A 21,317-nucleotide genomic window follows, 5' to 3' on the forward strand; every position below is an offset into this window, starting at 1 on the left:
GCACTCTTTCCACCGCCCCTATGAACATAAGGTGGTCCACTTCCTGTTTGAGTCTCACCTCGTGGGAAGCATCCCTGAGGTGGGGCCTGGGCGGAGGTTTCAGCGGTGGGAGCGACTGGAAGGGGATTGCGTAACCCGTGGGTATGATCTCCAGTACCCATTTGTCTGTAGTGATCTTTTGCCATTGGGGGTGGAACGGTTGGAGGCGATGATGGAACATTAGCTGGGGATGGCATTGCGCGATGGTAGTGACAGTGCAGCCCTCGACCTGCCCGTCAAACTTGTTGCCTTTGGGCCTGCCCTGAGGACGCACGGCTTTGTTGGGAACGTCGCCGAGGAGTTCTATGCTGTTGCTGCTGTTGATGTCGCCCTTGGTCGTAGCCCCGTTGGTACTGAGCACGCTGTGGTTGGTATGGGTATCGTCTTTGTTGAGGGTAATACTTTTTCTTCCTGTATGGACGGGTATAAATACCCAGGGTTCTGAGTGTAGCTCTTGAGTCCTTACTGGAGTGAAGGACCGAATCGGTTGAATCTGCAAACAACTTCTGCATGTCAAAGGGGAGATCAACAATCTTCGCCTGCAGATCCCTTGGGATACCCGATGTCTGAAGCCAGGATTCCCTGCGCATGACCACTGCTGTAGCCGTTGAGCGTGCCGCCGTGTCTGCCACATCCAGGGCGATCTGGACTCCTGTCCTCGAAGCTGCATAGCCCTCTTGCACAATCACCTTCAGCACCGGCTTCTTATCTTCCGGAAGCGAATCCATGAGAGAAGTAAGCCTGGAGTAATTGTCGAAATTATGGTTTACTAGATGTGCTGCATAATCTGCCATTCTCAACAGCAGGGTGGAGAAGGAGTATACCTTTCTGCCGAACAGCTCTAGCTTCTTGGCATCTCTGTCCGTACCCCCCTCTTTGTACTGGGAAGTCTTTGATCTCTGCTGAGACGATTCTACCACCAATGAATTTGGTTGTGGGTGACTAAAAAGGAACTCCATGCCCTTCGCTGGGATGAAGTATTTCTTATCCGCTCTCTTGTTTGTAGGTGGAGCGGAAGCCGGGGTCTGCCATATGGTAGTGGCTGACTCCATGATGGCTTCGTCAAGCGGGATAGCGATTTTGGATGAAGCCGGGGGTCTCAGATTTTTGAGGAGTTTGTGATGCTTCTCCTGTACCTCTGCTGTTTGGATGCCTTGCGTGAAAGCCACCCTTTTAAACAGCTCCTGAAACTGTTTGAGGTCGTCCGGTGGAGCAACGTCCCCAGGGGCCGTAGCCTCGTCGGGGGAGGACAAGGAGGAACCACTAGGGTAAGCCTCCCTCGAACTCTCAGGTTCTTGCGGTCGATGGTACACCCGCTCGCTAGAGGCTTGGGAAGGAAAGTCTCGGGGTTCCAAAATCAACTCCCGTTGAGACAACTGTGTTTCCGTCCCCATCCGAGAGTGTCCGCGGGGGTATTGGATGGTTGGGGGGGGACCTGCCCCTAGGTGTATGCCTGGGGTGTCTGTGCCCAGCATGGTAAGAGTGACCATGGCAGCACGGGCACGGTTCCTGGGATGGAGAGCTGGACCACTCTCGGGGTGCGTACCCCCCGTGTCTGGGAGAGTGAGATCTCCCAGATGATTCAGACAGTGGTGAAACTGGTTTGTGATAGTACTCCAAGGGATCCAATCCCAGAAAAGGCGAAGGTGGCCCAAGCCATGGTGATGCTGGTTGGAGGAACGGAGAAGGAGGCTCTGGGTAGGCTGGAGGAGACCCATGTCTTCTGGGTGGCGTGTGCAGCATAAGGGGAGGGCTTGTTGAGAGTAGCATTGCAGCCCTGTCCGGAGAAGGGCTGCGGTGCCGGGTTTTTGCTCTTGCCTTACCCCTCCCGTGCCGGGGATCTCGGCCCTGCTGTCAGCGCCACACTCAGCTGCAGTGCCGCGCGGATAACGTCCTCCGGTGCCTGCAGGCTGCGTGCCTGTTGGCCCTGCACCGCTGGCGCCGCGGGGGTCGGTGCCGCTTGTGGTGGTGCCGCCGGTTCCGGCGCTTGCCTGGCCGCCGCTCTGGGAGCAGCGTGTGCTGGCTGTTTAGTAATCGGAGGCTCAGCCTCTGCCACGTGCGCTGCTGCACTGCCGCTTGTTTGTATCTGTGGCTGGGGGCTGTGTGCTACGCCCGTCCCACTCGCTGTGACGGCCGGCAGGGATCGGGCTGGAGAGAGCTTCCTCTGTTTCTGCACCAAGGGAGTGAGGGAAGCCACCTTCCTTTTATGGAGACCGGGGGTCCCTCCGATTGAGGCCTCTCCGTCACATCGGGCTGGAGGGCCTTATCAAACAACAGCATTTTCAGCCGCATTTCTCTGTCTTTTCTGGCCCTGGCTGTGAGCTTTGCACAATGGGAACACTTCTGGGTAACGTGTGATTCCCCCAGGCACCTAATGCATTGACTATGCCCATTGGAGGCCGGCATAGCTTCACAGCAGGACTCACGGCAGGACTCACACTTTTTGAATCCTGAAGAGGACATCGTGGTGAGTCTTTGAGTTGTTAATAGGGTACTTGGCACTAGATCTGTGCCTGTTCCCCTTTCGCGGACCGCAGCCCGCCGCGGCCGGAGGCCTACTGGCCTTCACGTCCCCGCGTCTTCTCCGCTCCTCTCTCTCTTTTCTAAATCTTTATATATATATTTTTTGTCCTTTCTTCTTTTTCTCCTTTTTTTTTTTTTTGCAAGAAAAAAATCAACAGTTTACACTAAAAAAAACCTCTAATTAAGCTGACTCTGGCCGTAGCCTGAGTGGATTCTGTCTGCAGCCGATGGCGGTTGAGAAGGAACTGGCGGGGACCGGATCACGCACGTGGCTGGGGACGCGCAAGGGAGCGGTGCGCACCGGCGCATGCGCGGTCTGGGAGAAACTGCTGGAAAGTTTCCGATCTGTGGCACCGGGGCGAGCCCAACACCTATTGTGGAGCACCCACGGGGACACTCGTAGAAGAATCACTTTTACAGATCCTTCTTCTGGCTGCACATCCAGACATTTATCAAAGGACAGACATCAATATTGGGATTTTGAAAGTATTCTGTGTTGGTTTAACTCTGCTCCCATTGACACACAACGTAAAACAGATGGATGCAGGGTGGAGTCAAACTGTCCAGTTTTGAAATTCACCTTAAAATCTCACAACTTTTTAAAGAGTTTTACTTCGGAGGAAACATGGGACAAGTTGTAGTTTTAACTATTTCAGAATAATATACTACCATATATTTCTATGCCCTTCTACCTGAAAATCTCAAAGAATTTTACAAAGATTAATTTAAAAATGAAGTTAACCAAGACACAAATAGTTAAAGTGACTTGCCAAGGCCACATGGGAAATATGGCATATCTAACATCTGAAAATGGATTTCTTGCCTCTATGTCCTGGGCTTTAGCCACTAGTTAAGGTAAACACAAATGAAATAGAGAATGATTGATTACATGTCTGTAAATATCTGATTACTACATAACATTACATTTAATTGGTAAACTAAGAAATGTTAAAAAAAGTTGTATTAGAAAAAAATAACCACAGGGTGTCATCAATGCTTCTCTCAGCTAGCATTAATTTCTCTTTTTGCAAAACAACACAATTTTTAAACAGAAATGTGGGAAAGTTTTATTAAGAACTTTGCTACATTCTAAAATATATTATAATTTCTGACACTTACCCAAAAGACTTTGTTAGCTTTTTAGTTCCTACTGGTTTGTCGCTGTGCTGAAGTTCATAAAATACTCGCTGCAATGCTAAAGGAACACTTTTGGATGAGTCATCTCCTTCTGTTGGCATCATGTATACAGCCTACAAAATATATAGTTCAATTAGTATTTAAGGAAATGTACTTATTGCTCACTGTTCAATTCATCACTTGTTCCTACTCAGGCCTGTTTCACAGACCTACTCAATTAACACAGCAGAATAGCGAAACACAAAGCTATAGTGGTTTATTCTGAAGACTATTATGAAGCAAATAATTAAGGAATAATTAAGGATAATGGAACAAATAATTAAGGAATCCATCTGCAAACATCTGGAAGATGATAAGGTGATAGGTAACAGTCAGCATGGATTTGTCAGGAACAAATCACGCCAAGCCAACCTGATAGCTTTTTTTTGATAGGATAACAAGCCTTGAGGATAAAGGGGAAATGATTGATGTGGTATATCCAGACTTCACTAAAGCATTTGATACATATCACATGACCTTCTTATCAGTAAACTAGAGAAATGCAACCTAGAAGGGCCTACTACCAGGTGGGCGTATAACTGGTTGGATAATGGTTATTTGTTGTTTACAGTCAGGCTCGGGGTTCTGTATCGTCAGTTTTGGAGTCAGTTCTGTTCAACACCTTCATAAATTATACAGATAATGGCATAGAGTGTACACTTATCACATTTACAATTTATACCAACCTGGGAGGGGTTGCAAGTGCTTTAGAGGATAAGGTCAGAATTCAAAAAAAATTTGGACAAACTGGACAAATGGTCCAAGGCAAATAGGACCAAGTTCAGTAATGAGAAAAACAAATTACTCCACTTAGTAAGGAACAATCCGTTTTGCACATAAAATATGGGAACTGACTCCCTAGGAAGGAGTACTGCAAAAAGGGATCTAGGATCATAGTGGACCACAAGCTGAGTATGAGTCAACAGTGTGACACTCGTACAAAAAAAATCAAACATGATTCTGGGATGCATTAACAGGAACGTTGTGAGCAACACACAAGAAGTCATTTCTCTGCTCTACTCTGCACTGATTAGGCCTCAACTGGAGAAATGTGTCCAGTTCTGGGCCCCACATTTTAGGAAGGATGCGGAAAAATTGGAAAAGGTCCAGAAAAGAGCAACTAAAATGTTTAACAGTCTCGAAATTATGACCAATGAGAGAAGATTAAAATAATTGGGTTTGTCTAGTTTAGAAAAGAGAAGGCTGAGAGGGGACATGATAGCAATTATCAAGTACCTAAAATGGTATTACAAGGAGGAGGGAGAAAAATTATTCTCCGTAGTCACTGATGATAGGACAAGAAGGTTAAATTGCATTAAAGATTTATAATTTCCTGTCAGGGTGGTTAATTACTGGAATAAATTGCCAATGGTGGTTCTAGAATCTCCATCATTGAGATACCTGAGAACAGGTTAGGTAAAATATCTAGCAGGGATGATACAGATCAGTGTATCTCAACTTTATTTAAGAAAAAAAAAGTACCCCTTTAAAAAATATGGTAAGTACCTTCAAACTTCTCTCACATTCCCCAAAGGGTATGCGTACCCCTGGTTGAGAAACATGGCCCTAATGTAATCTGAGGTCTCAAAACATGTGCCATTCAACCTTTCCAGACTACTGTACCATTTTCAGGAGTCAGAGTTGGTTTGCATACCTCCGGGTTGCACCTCCCTTAAAAACTAAATACTTACAAAAACATGCAGAAATATCATAGAAGACTTCTGCTGGAAGTCTTGACTTTCTACCATCTTATCAAATAAATGAATTGGAACAGAAATATGTATTTATATTTCAGTGTAAGGCACATGTCATTGTCACCAGTCATTGTCTGAATCAACTTTTCGACTGTACTGATTTAACTAAAGCTTTAATGGAGCTTGATGGAAAACTAGGCAAATATCTAGATGAGCTGCTGTTCTCCCTGAAAGATTTCAGTGCACCTCCCAGGGTACACACATGCCTGGCTGAGAAAAACTGATACAGATGGTGTTAGTCCTGCCATGGGGGCAGGGGACTGGACTTGATCACCTCTTGAGGCCCCTTCCAATTCTAGCATTCTATGATTCTACCCATATTTGTGGTTCTCCAAAGCAAGGTAGATAAAGAAAATCAGCTGACTACGCTCACTATAAAACTATTCTAACTGGCCATTTTAAACAAGTACTTCAAAGAACACACTATGGACAGAACTTCCATGCAATCATCACAGCAGAATCTGACATACACTCAACCCTAGCTATACGAGCACAACTGGCTCCCAATTTTCTGCTCGCAGGCGAAAACTCATCAGAGGGACATTAAATTACCGTTAAAATACATATAAAAGTGTCAGATTGGTTCCTAATGCTCCAAACACAGTGAAGGAGAGCAAGCTGCAGTGCTGCTTTTGAAAAGTAAGGGAACCGGGGGTGGGTGGGGAGAAGAGGAGGGTTGGAAGGAGTTAAAGGCTGGGGGCAGTTTGGGGGCCATGAGCGGGAGAGAGGGTTAAAACCTGCAGGTGGCTCCTTTAGACCTGTAGAGGTGGCAGCGGCTTGTTCCTCCAGGCTGCAGCAGAGGTCCTGGGGGGGAGAGGGCTGCGGGGTTTGGAACAGGATGGGGTGGGTGTTGGGAGCGGTCTGTGGGGGTTGTGCAGGGAACTGTCGGCTGGGGGAATGTTGGGACTGGGTGGGGGGTGCGCAGGGAGTTGCCGCAGGGGGAGTGTTGGGATTGGGCTGGGCAGGGCTGAGGCTCTCCCTGCCCCCTAGCCAGGTACCCTGTGGCTGGAGCTGAGACAGCTGCGGGGCTGCAGGTCTCCTTGGCCAGGGACCCCACAATTGGAGGTGAGCCAGCTGCAGGGCTGCAGATCTCCTAGGCCAGGGACCCCATGGCTGGAGGTGAGCCAGCTGCGGGGCTGCAGGTCTCCCTGCACCCCAGCCAGGGACCATGTGGCTGGCTCAGCTCCAGCTGCGGATCTCCCCATGCCCCAGCCAGAAACCCCATGGCCAGTTCAGCTCCAGCTGCGGGTCTCCCTGCACCCTAGCCAGGGACCCAGTGGCTGGCTTGTATGAGCAGCAGAAGTTCACTCGCATAGTGAACCATGGTAAGTATAAGGATCTCTCATTTTAGCGAGTACTCATAAGTACTCGTTAAATGAGGGATGAGTGCATATTGTACAATACTATAAATTTTTTGAAAAATGACATTTTCCTCTAATTTGGTTTTATATGATTGAAAACTATGTGACAGTAGAAAGGGCCACAGCAAAACAGTATGTGTACATGGAGGCATATCAAAGGAGGCTTTGGGGAGTAGTAATAGATCCATTATTATTTATCATCATTAATCACCTGGAAGAAGGAGTGAACAACAGCTAATTAACTACACTGATTAAACTTGGTGGGGCAAAAACAACAGAGAAATATAGAATGGAACAAAAAGGGATTAGGAAATATGAGCAGGCAATGAGATTCAGTTTAAAAATTGTGAAGTACTAAAAGAAATGTAACTCCCATATACTGACATTTAATAGGGCAGACAAATTTAGGAAGCAGTAATGTTAAGGGAGAATGAGGCAAATGAGATAGCATTATGCAAATAAGCAAATGAGACAAGGACTTGTAATAGGATCAGGCCACCAAAAAAAGCAATTCTGGGGAGAAAAAACGAAGAAACTTCACTCAAGAAGCAACCTAACAACTGCATTCACTTTGTGGCAGCACAATAAAAAGGGTGGGCAAGATACTCCCTCTGGCCCTATCTAGCCTGCCAAGCTGTCCCACTAGGACTCTCAGGCACAGAGCGGCCCTACTCTGCTTTAGCGTAGCTTCCTGATCCCTGTCCTCCTCTGCTCCACACCCCAGGGAGAGGGGAAGGCTTTGTGCACTGCACCTGGCCCCCAGTAAATTCTCTCAGATCCTAATGCCAACTTCCAGCCAACAGGAAGTGAGAGACTGTGCTGGAGAAAGTGGAAGACCAAGCACGCAAAACCTCCCCTCCTCCCCTAAGCATCTGCAGCACAAAGCCATATGGAGCAGGCATCTGGGGCTCCATCAGGAAGGAAGCCTGCCTCAGGGTCATAGAATCCTAGGGCTGTAAGGGACCTCAGGAGGTCATCAAATCCAGCCCCCTGCCCAAAGCAGGATCAACCCCAACTAAATCATCCCACCCACAACTTTGTCAAGCCGGGACTTAAAAATCTCTAGAGATGGAGATTCCACCACATCTCTAGGTAATGCACTCCAGTGCTTCACCACCCTCCTGGTGAAAGTTTTTCCTGATATCCAACCTACACCTCTCAATCTGCAACTTGAGGGTCTTGCAGAGCTGCTCTCTGGGAGCTGATAAGGTAAGTGCCTCTGAGCCCAAGCCTGCCTATGGCACCCCAGCACCTTCCTTCCCTCAACTTCCTGCCACAGGTCACCACCCAAACCTTCTGCACCCCCCCACCCCACCCCACCCCACAATTCCCTCGCAGACCCTGCTCTTCCTCCTCTAACTCCTCCTCAGGACAGAATCCTCTCCTGTACTTACATCCACTCCCAGACCTTGTTTTCCAACCCCCAGCCCCAGATTCACAAATCCCTCCTTCACCCAACCTCCCTCTATGACTCCACAGCCTTTCTTGCACCTCGGTCCCTTCCCACAACTCCCTTCTACACCCAACCTCCATCCCAGATCCTGCACCCCTCTATAGCAAAGTGCGACTCTTGACCACTTAGCAAAATCTTGGAGTGGTTCCCCTTCAAAAATTACTGCCTACCCCTAGTGTATGGCCTTGTGATGAAGGCCCTGAACCAGGACTGAGAAAGTCTGGTTTGTTTTCTGGTTCTCCCACAGAATTCCTGAGCAGTCTCAGGTAAGTCACTTAATCTATCCTGTGCCTCAGCTCCACACATGTAGAATGGAGGTAATATAGTGGTGATTGGCACCAGATTAAACAACTTGAATAGATTAGATTGATAAAGACAAAATGAAGGGAGTCAAGAAAAGAACAACACAACTAGTTGAGGGATCAATTAAGAAGACTAGAAGATCTGGATAGGCAACAGCTATGGTGAGGAGTCCAATAACTGTCCTCATATACACAGAAACAATACACATATTTAGTCAGACCATGAATTTAACATGGTACAATGAAGAGGGTAGTGACAGAATAATTGAAGTAATCAGATACAAATTAATACAGGAAAATATTTCTAAAGTCTGGAAAACTTCTAGACAGTGAATTTATTAGACTGTGGAAAACCAAGTCTTATTGTGTTGGATACAACAAATGATATTGCACATAAAAAATTGGGCACAAGCAGGCCATGGTATAAATATGCATGATGATCCCACCCTATCATTGCCCTCTTCCAGTTCTGATTTACATGCTCTGAGTGTATGGATGAGGACAAGTCACTGCTTAACCTCCATATCGTAGCGAAACCAAGGTAAATAAGGATCTTCTTGGTAGAGAGAGATTATTGGTATCCTTGTGCAGTAAACCACAAATTATCAGTATTCGGCAGGGTCTCACCCCAGCATTGTAAACATTACTTAGATACTTTAAACAAGATGACTTGTTATTCTGTGTTCCTTATTCTTAGCTAATTTCTCAAATCTGAATTAACTTGCCCAAATGAAGAAAATATTTTTTCCAAAACTGCTAGTGCAAACAAAAATCAGTAACAACACTTCAACAAATTTTGCATTCAATTACTTCCACCAATTCAGTAATTCAGTTTTCTTTATAAAACTCTGAAAACATGTACTTTGAGAATGGCTGTGCTCCAACCTCAACAGTAGTTAACACCAGTGTAACTAAAGATTAATGTATGCCCAGGTCATTGCATGTAAAATTTTCTGCAAGAGTATCAAGCTAGGTATTTATACATTCATAAAGTGATCTCAGAGGGAGAGAAAGTTCTGGGCAGTGACTCTCAGCCCTCCTTACTCAGCCACAAAGACACGTTCTAGGAGTGTTAATCCTGCTGTCCTGACCAAATTCCTATTTACTTTTAAGTACAGGGTGACCACTTTGCCCTATGGTAAATACTGGACAATGGCCTCCAGGGATTGGGGGCTGCTTTCCACATCAGGCCTCCACTGCGGTGGGGGCAGCTGCCCCACAGTGAGGCACCAGGGATGGGGGCTCCATAGCCTCCCGACAAGGGTGAGCGGAGGATGGGAGCTCTGCAACCTCTTGGTAGGGGGGTGCTGAGAATAAGGGTTTCACAGCCACCCAGTGGGGGGAGGCAGGGAATGCGTCAGTTTCCCTGTGGCAGGAGTCTCTGGCTGCAGGGGTTGCTGCGCCACGGAACGGGCAGCCACCTCACACAGGAGCTTCTCCACAGTGGGAACTGCCTCCCATAGGTGTGTGGTGTCAGGAAACAAGGCAGCTGCCCCATGGCAGAGCTCACAGGCAATGGGGGCTGCTGCCATTGGTTGCTGGGAAATGGTGCAACTCCCCCACAGAGGAGCTCCCCTGCAGTAGGAGCTGCAGCCCCAAGACACCGGGTAACAGAAGCCACACAAAATACAGGATAATTTACACATTTTTTTAAAAAAGTCAGGACACCTGTGAGACTGTTTAAATAAGGGACTGTCCTGGTAACAATGGGTCGGATGGTCACCCTACATAAGTAGCCAGAATTCTCCCTCCATTTTCAACAGCAGAAATTATTTTTCAATTTAATGTTGGGATAAGAGAGAGCTCAGCCCACGTAGGTTCAGTCCACACAATCTGTCTCCTTGTTATAAGTCAATCTACACTGGGTGAACGTAGAAAAAGAAACAGATCCACAGATCTTGAGTTTTACATCTTACAGGCTCATAATATTATTTAGCAGTGATTACTACACTTTTTAATGACCATGAAAGCCTCTTTGTCACAAAGCATATATAGAAAACTGGTGAGATTAAACTGGGACAGTTACATCTTGTGCCATACATAAAACAATCCTGTTTACGCCCCACAATGACACTAGCTTTTTTACAACTACATTACATTGTTCAATTGTATTCAATTTGTGATTCACTATAGCCCCAAATTATCTTCTGCAGTACTACTGGCTAGCCAGCTACTTGTATTTGTGCTCCTGAATTTTTTTTTCCTTCTTGAGTGTAATACTCGACATTTGCCATTATTAAATATTCCTGTATTGATTTCCAATCAATTCTCCAATTTGTCACAGTCCTTATGAATTTTAATTCCATACTTCGAAGTCCTAACAACTCTTCCCATCTTATGCAAACATACGTGTGAAAATACCACACTTACAACTGAAAATGTGCATCTCCCTGACAAGTCAAAATCACAGGTAAGAGGCCCCAAAACAAAAAGATGATTGTTGTGATTTTCAATAGTGCTAAGTGCCCCAAAAATCAACAGAAATTGTGTGTCCAGCCCCCCGGAAAAAAAATCAAACTCTGTATATTAATTTCATGTTATATTTTAAGATGCACCTATGGCAGACTCCAGAAGACTGCTGAGAGGGTGTACCCCGAATCGCAGTGCAGATTCCGTGCAGAGCGGTCTACCGTTGACATGGTCTTCTCTCTAAGGCAGCTGCAGGAGAAGTGCAGGGAGCAGAGAAAGCCACTCTACATAGCCTTCATCAACTTGACCAAGGCTTTTGACTTGTCAGCAGGGATGGTCTGTTCAAACTGCTCCACAAGATAGGCTGTCCTCCGCGGTTACTCAAGATGATCCAGTCGTTCCACGAAAACATGAGAGGAACCATCCAATATGACGGCGCATTATCGGATGCTTTCAGAATCGGGAGCGGCGTCAAACAAGGATGCGTGCTTGCTCTGACACTGTTCGGGATCTTCTTCGCACTCCTCCTGAAGCATGCCTTTGGATCTTCAACAGAGGGCATCTTGCTGCACACAAGATCTGATGGGAAACTGTTTAACCTTGCAAGGCTGAGAGCTAAGACTAAGGTGCGAGAAGTCCTCATCAGAGACATGCTGTTCGCAGATGATGCTGCTGTAGTGTCTCACACAGAAGACCAGCTTCAAAAACTGCTGGATCGGTTCTCCAAAGCGTGCAAGGACTTTGGGCTTACCATCAGCCTAAAGAAGACAAATGTACTTGGTCAAGATGTTGCTGAATCCCCATCAATCAGCATTGACAACTATACGTTAGAGGTTGTCCACGAGTTCGTTTACCTTGGGTCCACCATCACTGACACCCTGTCGTTGGACACTGAGCTAAATAGGAGGACCGGAAAAGCGGCCACAACTCTGTCCAGACTCAGCAAGAGAGTGTGGAATAACAACGAGCTGTACACTCATACCAAAATGCAAGTCTACAGAGCCTGCATCCTCAGCACCCTCCTTTATGGCAGCGAGACTTGGACCCTGTATGCCTGCCAGGAAAAGAGGCTGAACGTCTTCCACTTGCGCTGCCTCAGGCGCATCCTTGGAATATCATGGAAGGACAGAGTTAACAACACAGCCGTCCTCGAGCAAGCTGGAATCCCAACCATGCACACCCTCCTCAGGCAGCGCCGGCTCCGCTGGCTTGGCCACGTCCACAGGATGAATGATGGAAGGATTCCAAAACACATCATGTATGGTGAGCTAGCCTCTGGCAAAAGACCCCCCGGATGCCCCCAGTTGCGTTACAAAGATGTCTGCAAGAGAGACCTCAGAGAGGTAGACATCGAGCTGGACAACTGGGAAGAACTAGCAGACGACCGCGGCAGACGGAGGCCGGGGTTACACGAGGGCCTTCAGAAGGGCGAGTTGAAGATCAGACAGCTAGCAGAGGAGAAGCGAGCGCACAGAAAGCACAGTAAGGACTTGCCAGACACCCACTACATCTGCAAGAGATGCAGCAAGGACGGTCACTCTCGTGTGCGTCTTTATAGTCACAATAGACGCTGTAAATGAAGTCTTAAATTGAAACTTTAAAGGGCGCGATCCATAGTCTGTGCAGACTGAAGGATGCCTACTACTATGCAAAGCACTGACTTCTTTTTATTCAGTCATTATACTGATTGATAAATCTGAAGGAAATTCAAACTGCTATTGACTAAATACATTGGAATACACTTTGTTAAACACTAAATGTTTCTATTAAGCACATAAAACACGTAAGAGATCTTATATTTGACCAACTTTCGTTGGTGAAAAAAGACGAGCCTTCCACTTACATAGAGCTCTTCTTCAGCTACACACAGCTGACTTGAACTCTTTGTAGCTTGAAAGTTTCTCTCAACACCTTGTCACACTAACATTCTGAGACCAACATAGCTACAATGCTACTGAAAACAACAAATGATTCTATTGTATGTTACACCAAGTGATGTTTAATTTATACACTTTCCTTGCTTTTCCCCTCTGCTTGAGTAATCTAGGATAAATAACTCAAAAGCTCAGTCTGAATTTTCTAATATCTTCCTCCCTCATAAATCATCTTACTGAAATGCCCATTCCACCCAGAAATGTGAAAAACTTGTATTAAGATCAAGATATAAACTATTATATTTGGCAAAAACCACAATTTCCAATTTAACACCTGAGGTATTGCCATTCTAGGAATGAATGCAAAAGAATAGTAAAGACACATAGGGACAAAGTCTGAGAGGCAAATAATCTGGCACTTTGCTGAACACATACAAAGAACAAGAAAAACTTGTACAAGCAAGATAAAGTTGAAGAAAAGTTTAAATCCTTTGCTTATGAAAGAAGAAAAGCAAACACTATGAAAAGAAGCGGGGAGGATACACCTCAATTTTGCAATACGTCAGGCAAAGTTACTACTGAGTAACAAAACACATTGCATGATGATAAGGAAAAGGAAAATTCACAGGAGAGCCAGATCAGAAAGGAACAAACTGAGAAACACAAACAATTTAGACTGAAATTACAAACATTGGTCTAAGGAATGATTGCAAGAATCAGTGCAAAGTTTGAAAAATTTACTGCATGTTCTAGGTGGATGACTGAATCTACTAGCTAGAAGCAGAGATGAAACATGGGGCAGGGGAGCTCCAATTATAGTATGTATGGGAGTACTGTCAAGGGTAAAATGGCATGCTCATAAGCATGCATAACCAGTGCTGGCAAGATGAAGCTTGAATTATATTGATCAGTATTTCCCTCTAATGTCTTCTGTCCATGGCCAGAAAAAGAGCAGTTACTCACCTGTAGTAACGATGGTTCTTCAAGATGTGTCCCCGTGGGTGCTCCACAATAGGTGTCGGGCTTGCCCGGCGCCGCAGATCGGAATTCTTCTAGCAGTCTCCATTGGATCGCGCATGCGCCGACGCGCGCCGCTCCCCTGTGCGCCCCCGGCCACGTGCGCGGTCCGGTCCCTGCCAGTTCCTTGACCAACCGCCTCGGATGTTCCTGAAAAACACCAGACAGAGATCCGAAGCGGAGAGGATGGGTGGGTGGTGGAGCACCCACGGGGACACATCTCGAAGAACCATCGTTACTACAGGTGAGTAACTTCTCTTTCTTCTTCAAGTGGTCCCCGTGGGTGCTCCACAATAGTGACTACCCAGCAGTAACCCAAATAAGGAGATGGGTAATTGATTCATGTGCAGCTTGCCCCAGAGAGGACTGCTGTCGACAGACGGGTATCCTCCTTGAATACCCGATGCAGGGCATAATGCTTGGCGAAGGTGTCGTAGGATGACCAGGTCGACGCTCTACAGATGTCTTTTAACGCGATGCCCTTGAAGAAGGCTGTTGACACCACCACCGCCCTGGTGGAGTGAGCCCTAGGTGGGGCCAGCAAAGGGGTCTTTCGAAGCTTGTAGCATATTTTTATACAGCACACAATGTGCTTTGAAATTCTCTGTGAAGAGAGGCCTTCCCCTTTTGACCTGGGAGCGAGAGACACCAGAAGCCTGTCCGTTTTCCGGAAGGACTTAGTTCTGTCTATGTAAAAGGCCAACGCCCTTCTCACGTCTAAGAGATGTAGGTGCACCTCCTTGCTGGAGCTGTGAGGCTTTGGGTAAAACGAGGGTAAAACTATTGGTTTGATAAGATGGAACTCCGAGGAAACTTTTGGAACGAAGGCTGGGTGTAACCGTAAGGTTACCGCCTCCTTTGAGAATACTGTGCACAGCAGCATTGCCATCACTGCTGCGAGCTCGCTCACCCTGCGGGCTGACGTAATCGCAAGGAGGAAGGTTGTTTTCATTGTAAGGAGTCGGAGGGGTACCGTGGCTATGGTTCGAAGGATGGTCCCGATAGCGTGCTGAGCACCAAGTCCAAACGCCACGACGGCGGAAGCGGTTTTCGAGGGGGGTACAGGTTTACCAGCCCCTTCAAGAACCTTGTGACGATAGGGTGGGCGAATACAGTGGGCCCTTCCTCTGTATGCCAAAAAGCTGCTAGAGCAGCGAGGTGGACCTTTAGCGAGGATAGAGAAAGTCCGTCTCGTTTGAGGTCCAATAGGTATTCTAGTATTATGGTTACAGGAACGTCAAGGGGAGCTAACTGTTTGGCGGAACACCAGGCTGTAAATCGAGTCCATTTCTGTTCATAAGTCCTCCTGGTGGAGGTCCTTCAGCTACACTCCAAGACTTGTTGATCTCCCTCAGCACATGTGCTCTCTAAGGCGCTGAGCCATGGATTAACCATGCTTGTAGGCGCAGTCCCTGAGGGTGCGGGTGCACTATGGACCCCTGAGCCTGCATGAGTTAAGTCCGGCGCCACCGGTAGGGGGAGTGGTGGATGATCTGACATGCGTAGAAGCAAGGGAAACCATTGTTGCCGGTCCCAAGTTGGAACTATGAGTATCATAAGAGCTCTCTCCCTTCTGGCTTTCTGCAGAACCTTGTGGATAAGCGTTGTGGGGGGAAACACGTAGAGTAGAGGGCCCTTCCATGAGATCATGAAGGCGTCCCCCAGGGACCCCCGCCCTATTCCTGCTCTGGAACAGTACTGGGGACACTTCTTGTTGTACTGGGTGGAAAACAAATTGACTTGGGGAAACCCCCATGTACGAAATATGCGCCGTAGCAGGTCGGAGCGGATCTGCCATTCGTGCGTGAGTGTGAAGCGCCTGCTCAGCTGATCTGCCTTCACGTTGTGGGCGCCCGGCAAGTACGAGGCTTTCAACGTTATGTTGTTGGCAATGCACCAGTTTCACAATTGGACTGCTTCCGCAGATAACGCACGGGATCGTGCCCCTCCTTGTTGATTGATGTTGAACATAGTGGAGGTCTTGTCAGTATTGATCCCGACTACTTTGCCATGCAGGTATTCTCGAAAATGTCTGCACATGTTGAACACTGCTCTGAGCTCCAGTATGTTTACGTGCAGTGTCTGTTCCACAGGGGACCATAGCCCTTGCGTCACCTTGCTGTCAATGTGCGCTCCCCATCCTATGTGGGAGGCGTTGGTAGTAAGAAAAATAGAAATTTGTGGTTGGTGGAAAGGCACCCCCATTAGCGGATTCTCGGGGTTTTCCCACCATGCTAGGGATCTGCGCACCTCTGTGGTGGGCGACACTACCCTGTGGACAATGTGGGATGCCGGTTTGTAAACACTCGCCAGCCAATGCTGCAGGCTTCTCAGGTGTAACCTGGCATTCCGTACCACAAACGTCGCTGCTGCGATGTGCCCCAACAGTTGCAGACATGTTAGGACCAGCACCGTGGGGCTGTACGTCATGACTTGCACCAGGGAGTTGATGGCGCGGAAGCGGGTGTTGGGCAAGTATACTCTTGCTGTGATAGAGTTTATGCGTGCCCCTATGAACTCTATATCTTGCGTGGGTTCGGTCTTTGACTTTGCGAGGTTGATAACTAGGCCCAGCGAAGTAAACGTGTTCGCGGTGACACGTATCATACGTAGGACCTCTGCCTTTGAGGCCCCTTTCAGTAGACAGTCGTCCAGATATGGGAAAATAAACATCCCCTGTTTGTGCAGGTAGGCTGATACCACTGCCAGGGTTTTGGTAAAGACTCTGGGTGCCGAGGATAGGCCAAACGGAAGAACCCTGTACTGGAAATGTTTCCCGCCGACCGTGAAGCAGAGGAAGCGCCTGTGTGCCGGGTGGATTGTTATATGAAAGCAAGCATCTTGTAAGTTGAGGGCTGCAAACCAGTCTCCATCGTCCAGTGCCGTAAGTATGGAGGCAACTGTGATCATCCGAAAGTGTTGCTTGCGCAAGTAACGGTTGAGGCCCCGTAGATCCAAAATCGGCCTCCAGCCTCCTGTTTTCTCTCTGTTAGGAAGTAGCGTGAATAAAAACCTTTCCCTTGGAATTGTTCCGGCACTCTTTCCACCGCCCCTATGAACATGAGGTGATCTACCTCATGCTTCAGCCTCGCCTCGTGGGCAGCGTCCCTGAGATGAGGCCAGGCGGGAGGCTTCATCGGTGGAAGTGACTGGAAAGGGATTGTGTAACCCGTGGCTATAATTTCTAGCACCCATTTGTCTGTGGTGATCTTTCGCCATTGGGAGTGGAACGGTTTGAGGCAATGATGGAACATGAGATGAGAATGGCATTGAGCGATGGTATTGATAGTGCAGCCCCCGACATACCCCTCAAACTTGCTGTCTCTGGGCCTGTCCCGAGGGTGTACGGCTTTGTTGAGAACGTCGCCTGGGAGTCCTGTACTGCTGCTGATATTGATGGCGCCCTTGGTCGTAGCCTCGCTGATATTGAGCGTGCTGGTTGGTAAGCATAGCGTCTTTGCTGAGGATAAAATTTCTTTTTCTTGTACGGGGGAGTATAAATACCCAACGTACTAAGTGTGGCTCTCGAGTCTTTGCTGGAGTGGAGGACTGAGTCGGTTGAGCCCGCAAACAGCTTTTGCTTATCAAAGGGAAGATCCACGATCTTCGCCTGTAGGTCTCTGAGGATACCAGTCGTCTGGAGCCAGGATTCCCTACGCATTACCACTGCTGCGGCTGTTGAACGTGCCGCTGTGTCCGCCACATCCAGGGCAATCTGGACTCCCATCCGCGACGCCGCATAGCCCTCTTGGACAATCGCCTTTAACACTGGCTTCTTGTCCTCCGGGAGTGAATCCCATGAGGGGAGTGAGTCTAGAGTAATTGTCAAAATTATGGTTTGATAGATATGCCGCGTAATTTGCCATTCTCAATAATAGGGTAGAGGAGGAATAGACCTTCCCGCCAAACAGCTCTAGCTTCTTAGCATCTTTATCCGACCCCCCCGATTTGTACTGAGACGTCTTCGACCTCTGCTGGGACGATTCGACCACCAAAGAATTGGGTTGCTATTTGAATGTCCTGAGTGAAAGCTACTCTTTTGAACAGCTCCTGGAATTGTTTAAGGCCATCCGGAGGGGAGACATCCCTGGGGGCCATGGCCTCATCTGGGGAGGATGAGGAGGAACTGCTAGGGTAAACCTCCCCCAAATCCTCTGGCTCCCGAGTTTGGTGATATACTTGCTCCCTGGAGGACTGTGAAGGGAAGTCTTGGGATTCTGGACCGAATTCCCCCTGGGACAACTGTGTTCCCGTCCCAGAGCGAGAGTGTACATGGGAGTATTGATGAGTAGTAGGAGAGGACCTGCCCCTGGATCTAGACCTGCGGTGTCTGTGTTCAGCATGATGAGGACGACCATAGCAGCATGGGCAAGGGCCGGTGATGGAGACCTGGACCACGATCGGGGAGTGTACCCATGATGTCTGGGAGAGCGGGACCTCCGTGACGACATAGATAGTGGTGAAGCCGGTTTGTGATAGTACTCAAGGGGATCCATGCCCAAAAATGGTGTGGGTGGCCCGAGCCACGGCGAAATTGGTTGGAGGAACGGAGAGGGAGGCCCGAGATAAGCTGGTGGAGTTACAGCCTGGAGGTGCGGCGTGTGTATCTCGGGCGGGGGGCTGGGTGTTAAGGGCAGTGCGGCCCTGCCTGGAGATGGACTAAGGTGCCGAGTGTTTGCTTTTGCCTTGCCCCTCCCCTGTGGGGTGGGGGCCGCCACCTCCCGTGCCGGGGATCTCGTCCCCGTTGTCGGCGCCGCGCGGGTAGCTTCCTCCGGCGCTGATAGGCTCCGTGCCAGGCGCCCCTGCGCCGTCGGCGCTGCGGAAGCCAAGCCGCCGATTCCGGCGCTTGCCGAGCTGGCGCTCGTGGCGCCTTTGGTGCCATCTGTTGTGTAATTGGAGGCTCGGCCTCTGCCACGTGCGCTGCTGCGCTGCCGCTTTCATGAGCTCACGGCTGGGGGCTCTGCATTCCGCTCGTCCTGCCCGTTGGGCCCGCCGGCAAAGATCGAGCCGGGGAGAGTTTCCTCCTCTTCTGCACAGAGGCGGTCAAAGAGGCTGCCTTCCTTTTATGCGACCCAGAGGGCCCTTCTGCGTGAGGCTTCTCCGGCGGTTCAGGCTGGAGAGCCTTATCAAACAAGATCATTTTGAGCCTCATCTCTCTGTCTTTCCTGGCCCTGACTGTAAGCTTAGCGCAGTGGGAACACTTCTGGGTAACGTGCGACTCTCCCAGGCAGCCCATCGGAGGCCGGCATAGCCTCGTGGCATGACTCACGCTTCTTAAACCCCGAAGAAGCCATCACGGTGAGTCTTTACTGTTAATAGGGTACTTAGCCACTAATCAGTGCTTTCTAACCCCAAATAACATTCACGGCCTTCAGGGCAGCAGGCGGCTTAACAGCCTTCTTGCCCGCCCCTCTCTCCTTCGTTCCTCTTCTCTCTGCTGTCTAATATTCTCTCTCTCTCTCTCTCTCCTTTTTTTTTTTTTTTTAATAGCGACAAAACAAACGAACTACACGTAAAAACAACTATCTTATCTGTCTCTGGATTTAGACGGAGCGGATTCCGTCTGCAGCCGATGGCGGTTGAGAAGGAATTGGCAGGGACCGGATCGCGCACATGGCCGGGGGCACACAGGGGAGCGGCGCGCGTCGGCGCATGCGTGATCCAATGGAGACTGCTAGAAGAATTCCGATCTGCAGTGCCGGGCGAGCACGACACCTATTGTGGAGCACTCACGGGGACCACTCGAAGAACAAAAATTGTTATGGTCACCAAGAAAAGTGCAGATGTGCACCACCAATAGAAACACAAATTGCTGGCTGTGGGTGCTCTGCTAATCAGCGGGATGGCACCTGAATCTCTCCTCATTGGCCACCCAAGTGCACAGCTTACAGGGAACACTAGTCTTGTCCTGTTTGATCCCAAGTAGGACCTGGCTGATTAGAGGAATTTGATGGGCAAATGTACTACAGACCCTCAGAACATGACAGGTAAAAGGCATTGGAGGGAGAGCCCTTGCTCAGCTCCTGGTGGCACTTTGTTTTGCTAGGCTGTGAAAAGGTCCAGAAAGGGCCCCCACCTCCGAAAGATCACACAAGCCACTTCTGGCTGGAACAACCACTTGAGGTAAGAAGTGTCTGCTGAGGTGATCTGCCATGGCATTGTTGATTCCTGAGAGGTGACTGTCCTGACATGGATATCATGACTGCTGCAGAAATCCCAGAGAAGCAACAATTCCTGGCACACAATGATGTGCACTCCCCTCCCTGCCTGCTGATGCAGAACATTGAACTGGTTTGTCTGTGAGGACTGGCACCACCTTCCCTAACATGTGGCAGAAAGACCTTGCAGGCCAGACTAACTGCTCTGAGCTCCTTGATATGTATGTAGAAGCCCGCTTCCTCTAAAGTCCACATTACTTAGGTCTAGAGATTAGCATGTTGCATGCTCCAGCCAAGAGCCAAAATGTCCAACATTAGCTTGAGGGAGGAAGAGGGGGTGTCAAGGTGGACTCTCTCCAGAACTTTTTCTGGAGCTGTAAGTACTCACAAGACAATTGTGAAAACCTTGTCCAAGTGGTCCTGGAACCTGAGTAAGCAGCCACCAGCAATTGCTGGAGTGTCTGCATGTGGGGCCTGGCACTGCAGAATACTTATGTACATGCTGCCATATGGTCCAATAGGCAGGGCCAGATAGATGCTGGCCATGGTCAGGAAAAATCTGAACACTTCTGAGGATTGCTGGGGCTCTGAATCTGTCCATGAGTAGGAACGCTCACATGGATTGAGCTAAGCATCACCCTGATGAATTCTATCCTTAGAAATTGTGATGTATGGTGGACTTTCCATGGTTGACTCCAAGTCCCAAGGACCAGTGGTGTCTAGAAGGACCAATATGTCCCTTTCAGCCTGGGATTTGGAGTCACTGAGGCACTGGTAAATTTGGACACGTACGTGCCTGAGATAGGCTGCTACAACCACCATATAATTCACAGAATCATAGGATTGGAAGAGACCTCAGTAGATCATGAAGACCAACCCCCTGCTATAAGCACGACCAATCCCAACTAAATCATTCAAGACAGGATTTTGACAAGCTTGGACTTAAAACCCTTTTGGGATGGAGAGTCCACCTCCTTCCTACGTAACCTATTTGAGCTTTATCACCCTTGTAGTGAAATAGTTTTTCCTAATATTCAACCTAGACCTTCCCCACTGCAACTTAAGACCACTGCTCCTCATTCTGTCTTCTGTCACCACTGGGAAGAGTTTCCCTCCATTCTCTTTGGACCCTCCGTTCAAGTCATTCAGGTATCAAATCCCCCCTCACCCTTCCCCTGAGTAGACAAAATAAGCCCATATCCCTCAGCCTTTCCTCATAGGCCACATGCTCCAGGCCCCTAATAATTTTAG

At 48.4% G+C, this 21,317-nt stretch overlaps 1 protein-coding gene across 2 annotated transcripts in view; it reads right to left on the reverse strand.

Moving 5' to 3' along the window:
* USP7 (ubiquitin specific peptidase 7) overlaps nt 1–21,317 on the reverse strand; it is a 162,538-nt gene that overhangs the window by 64,175 nt on the left and 77,046 nt on the right. For both annotated transcript variants that reach the window (XM_075011292.1, XM_075011291.1), the window contains exon 7: nt 3,682–3,812. In XM_075011292.1, coding sequence (XP_074867393.1) covers nt 3,682–3,812 — 131 coding nt within the window. The remainder of the gene's footprint in view (nt 1–3,681; nt 3,813–21,317) is intronic.

This window comes from Carettochelys insculpta, chromosome 16, assembly GCF_033958435.1.
Source record: "Carettochelys insculpta isolate YL-2023 chromosome 16, ASM3395843v1, whole genome shotgun sequence".
Lineage (NCBI taxonomy): Eukaryota > Metazoa > Chordata > Testudines > Carettochelyidae > Carettochelys > Carettochelys insculpta.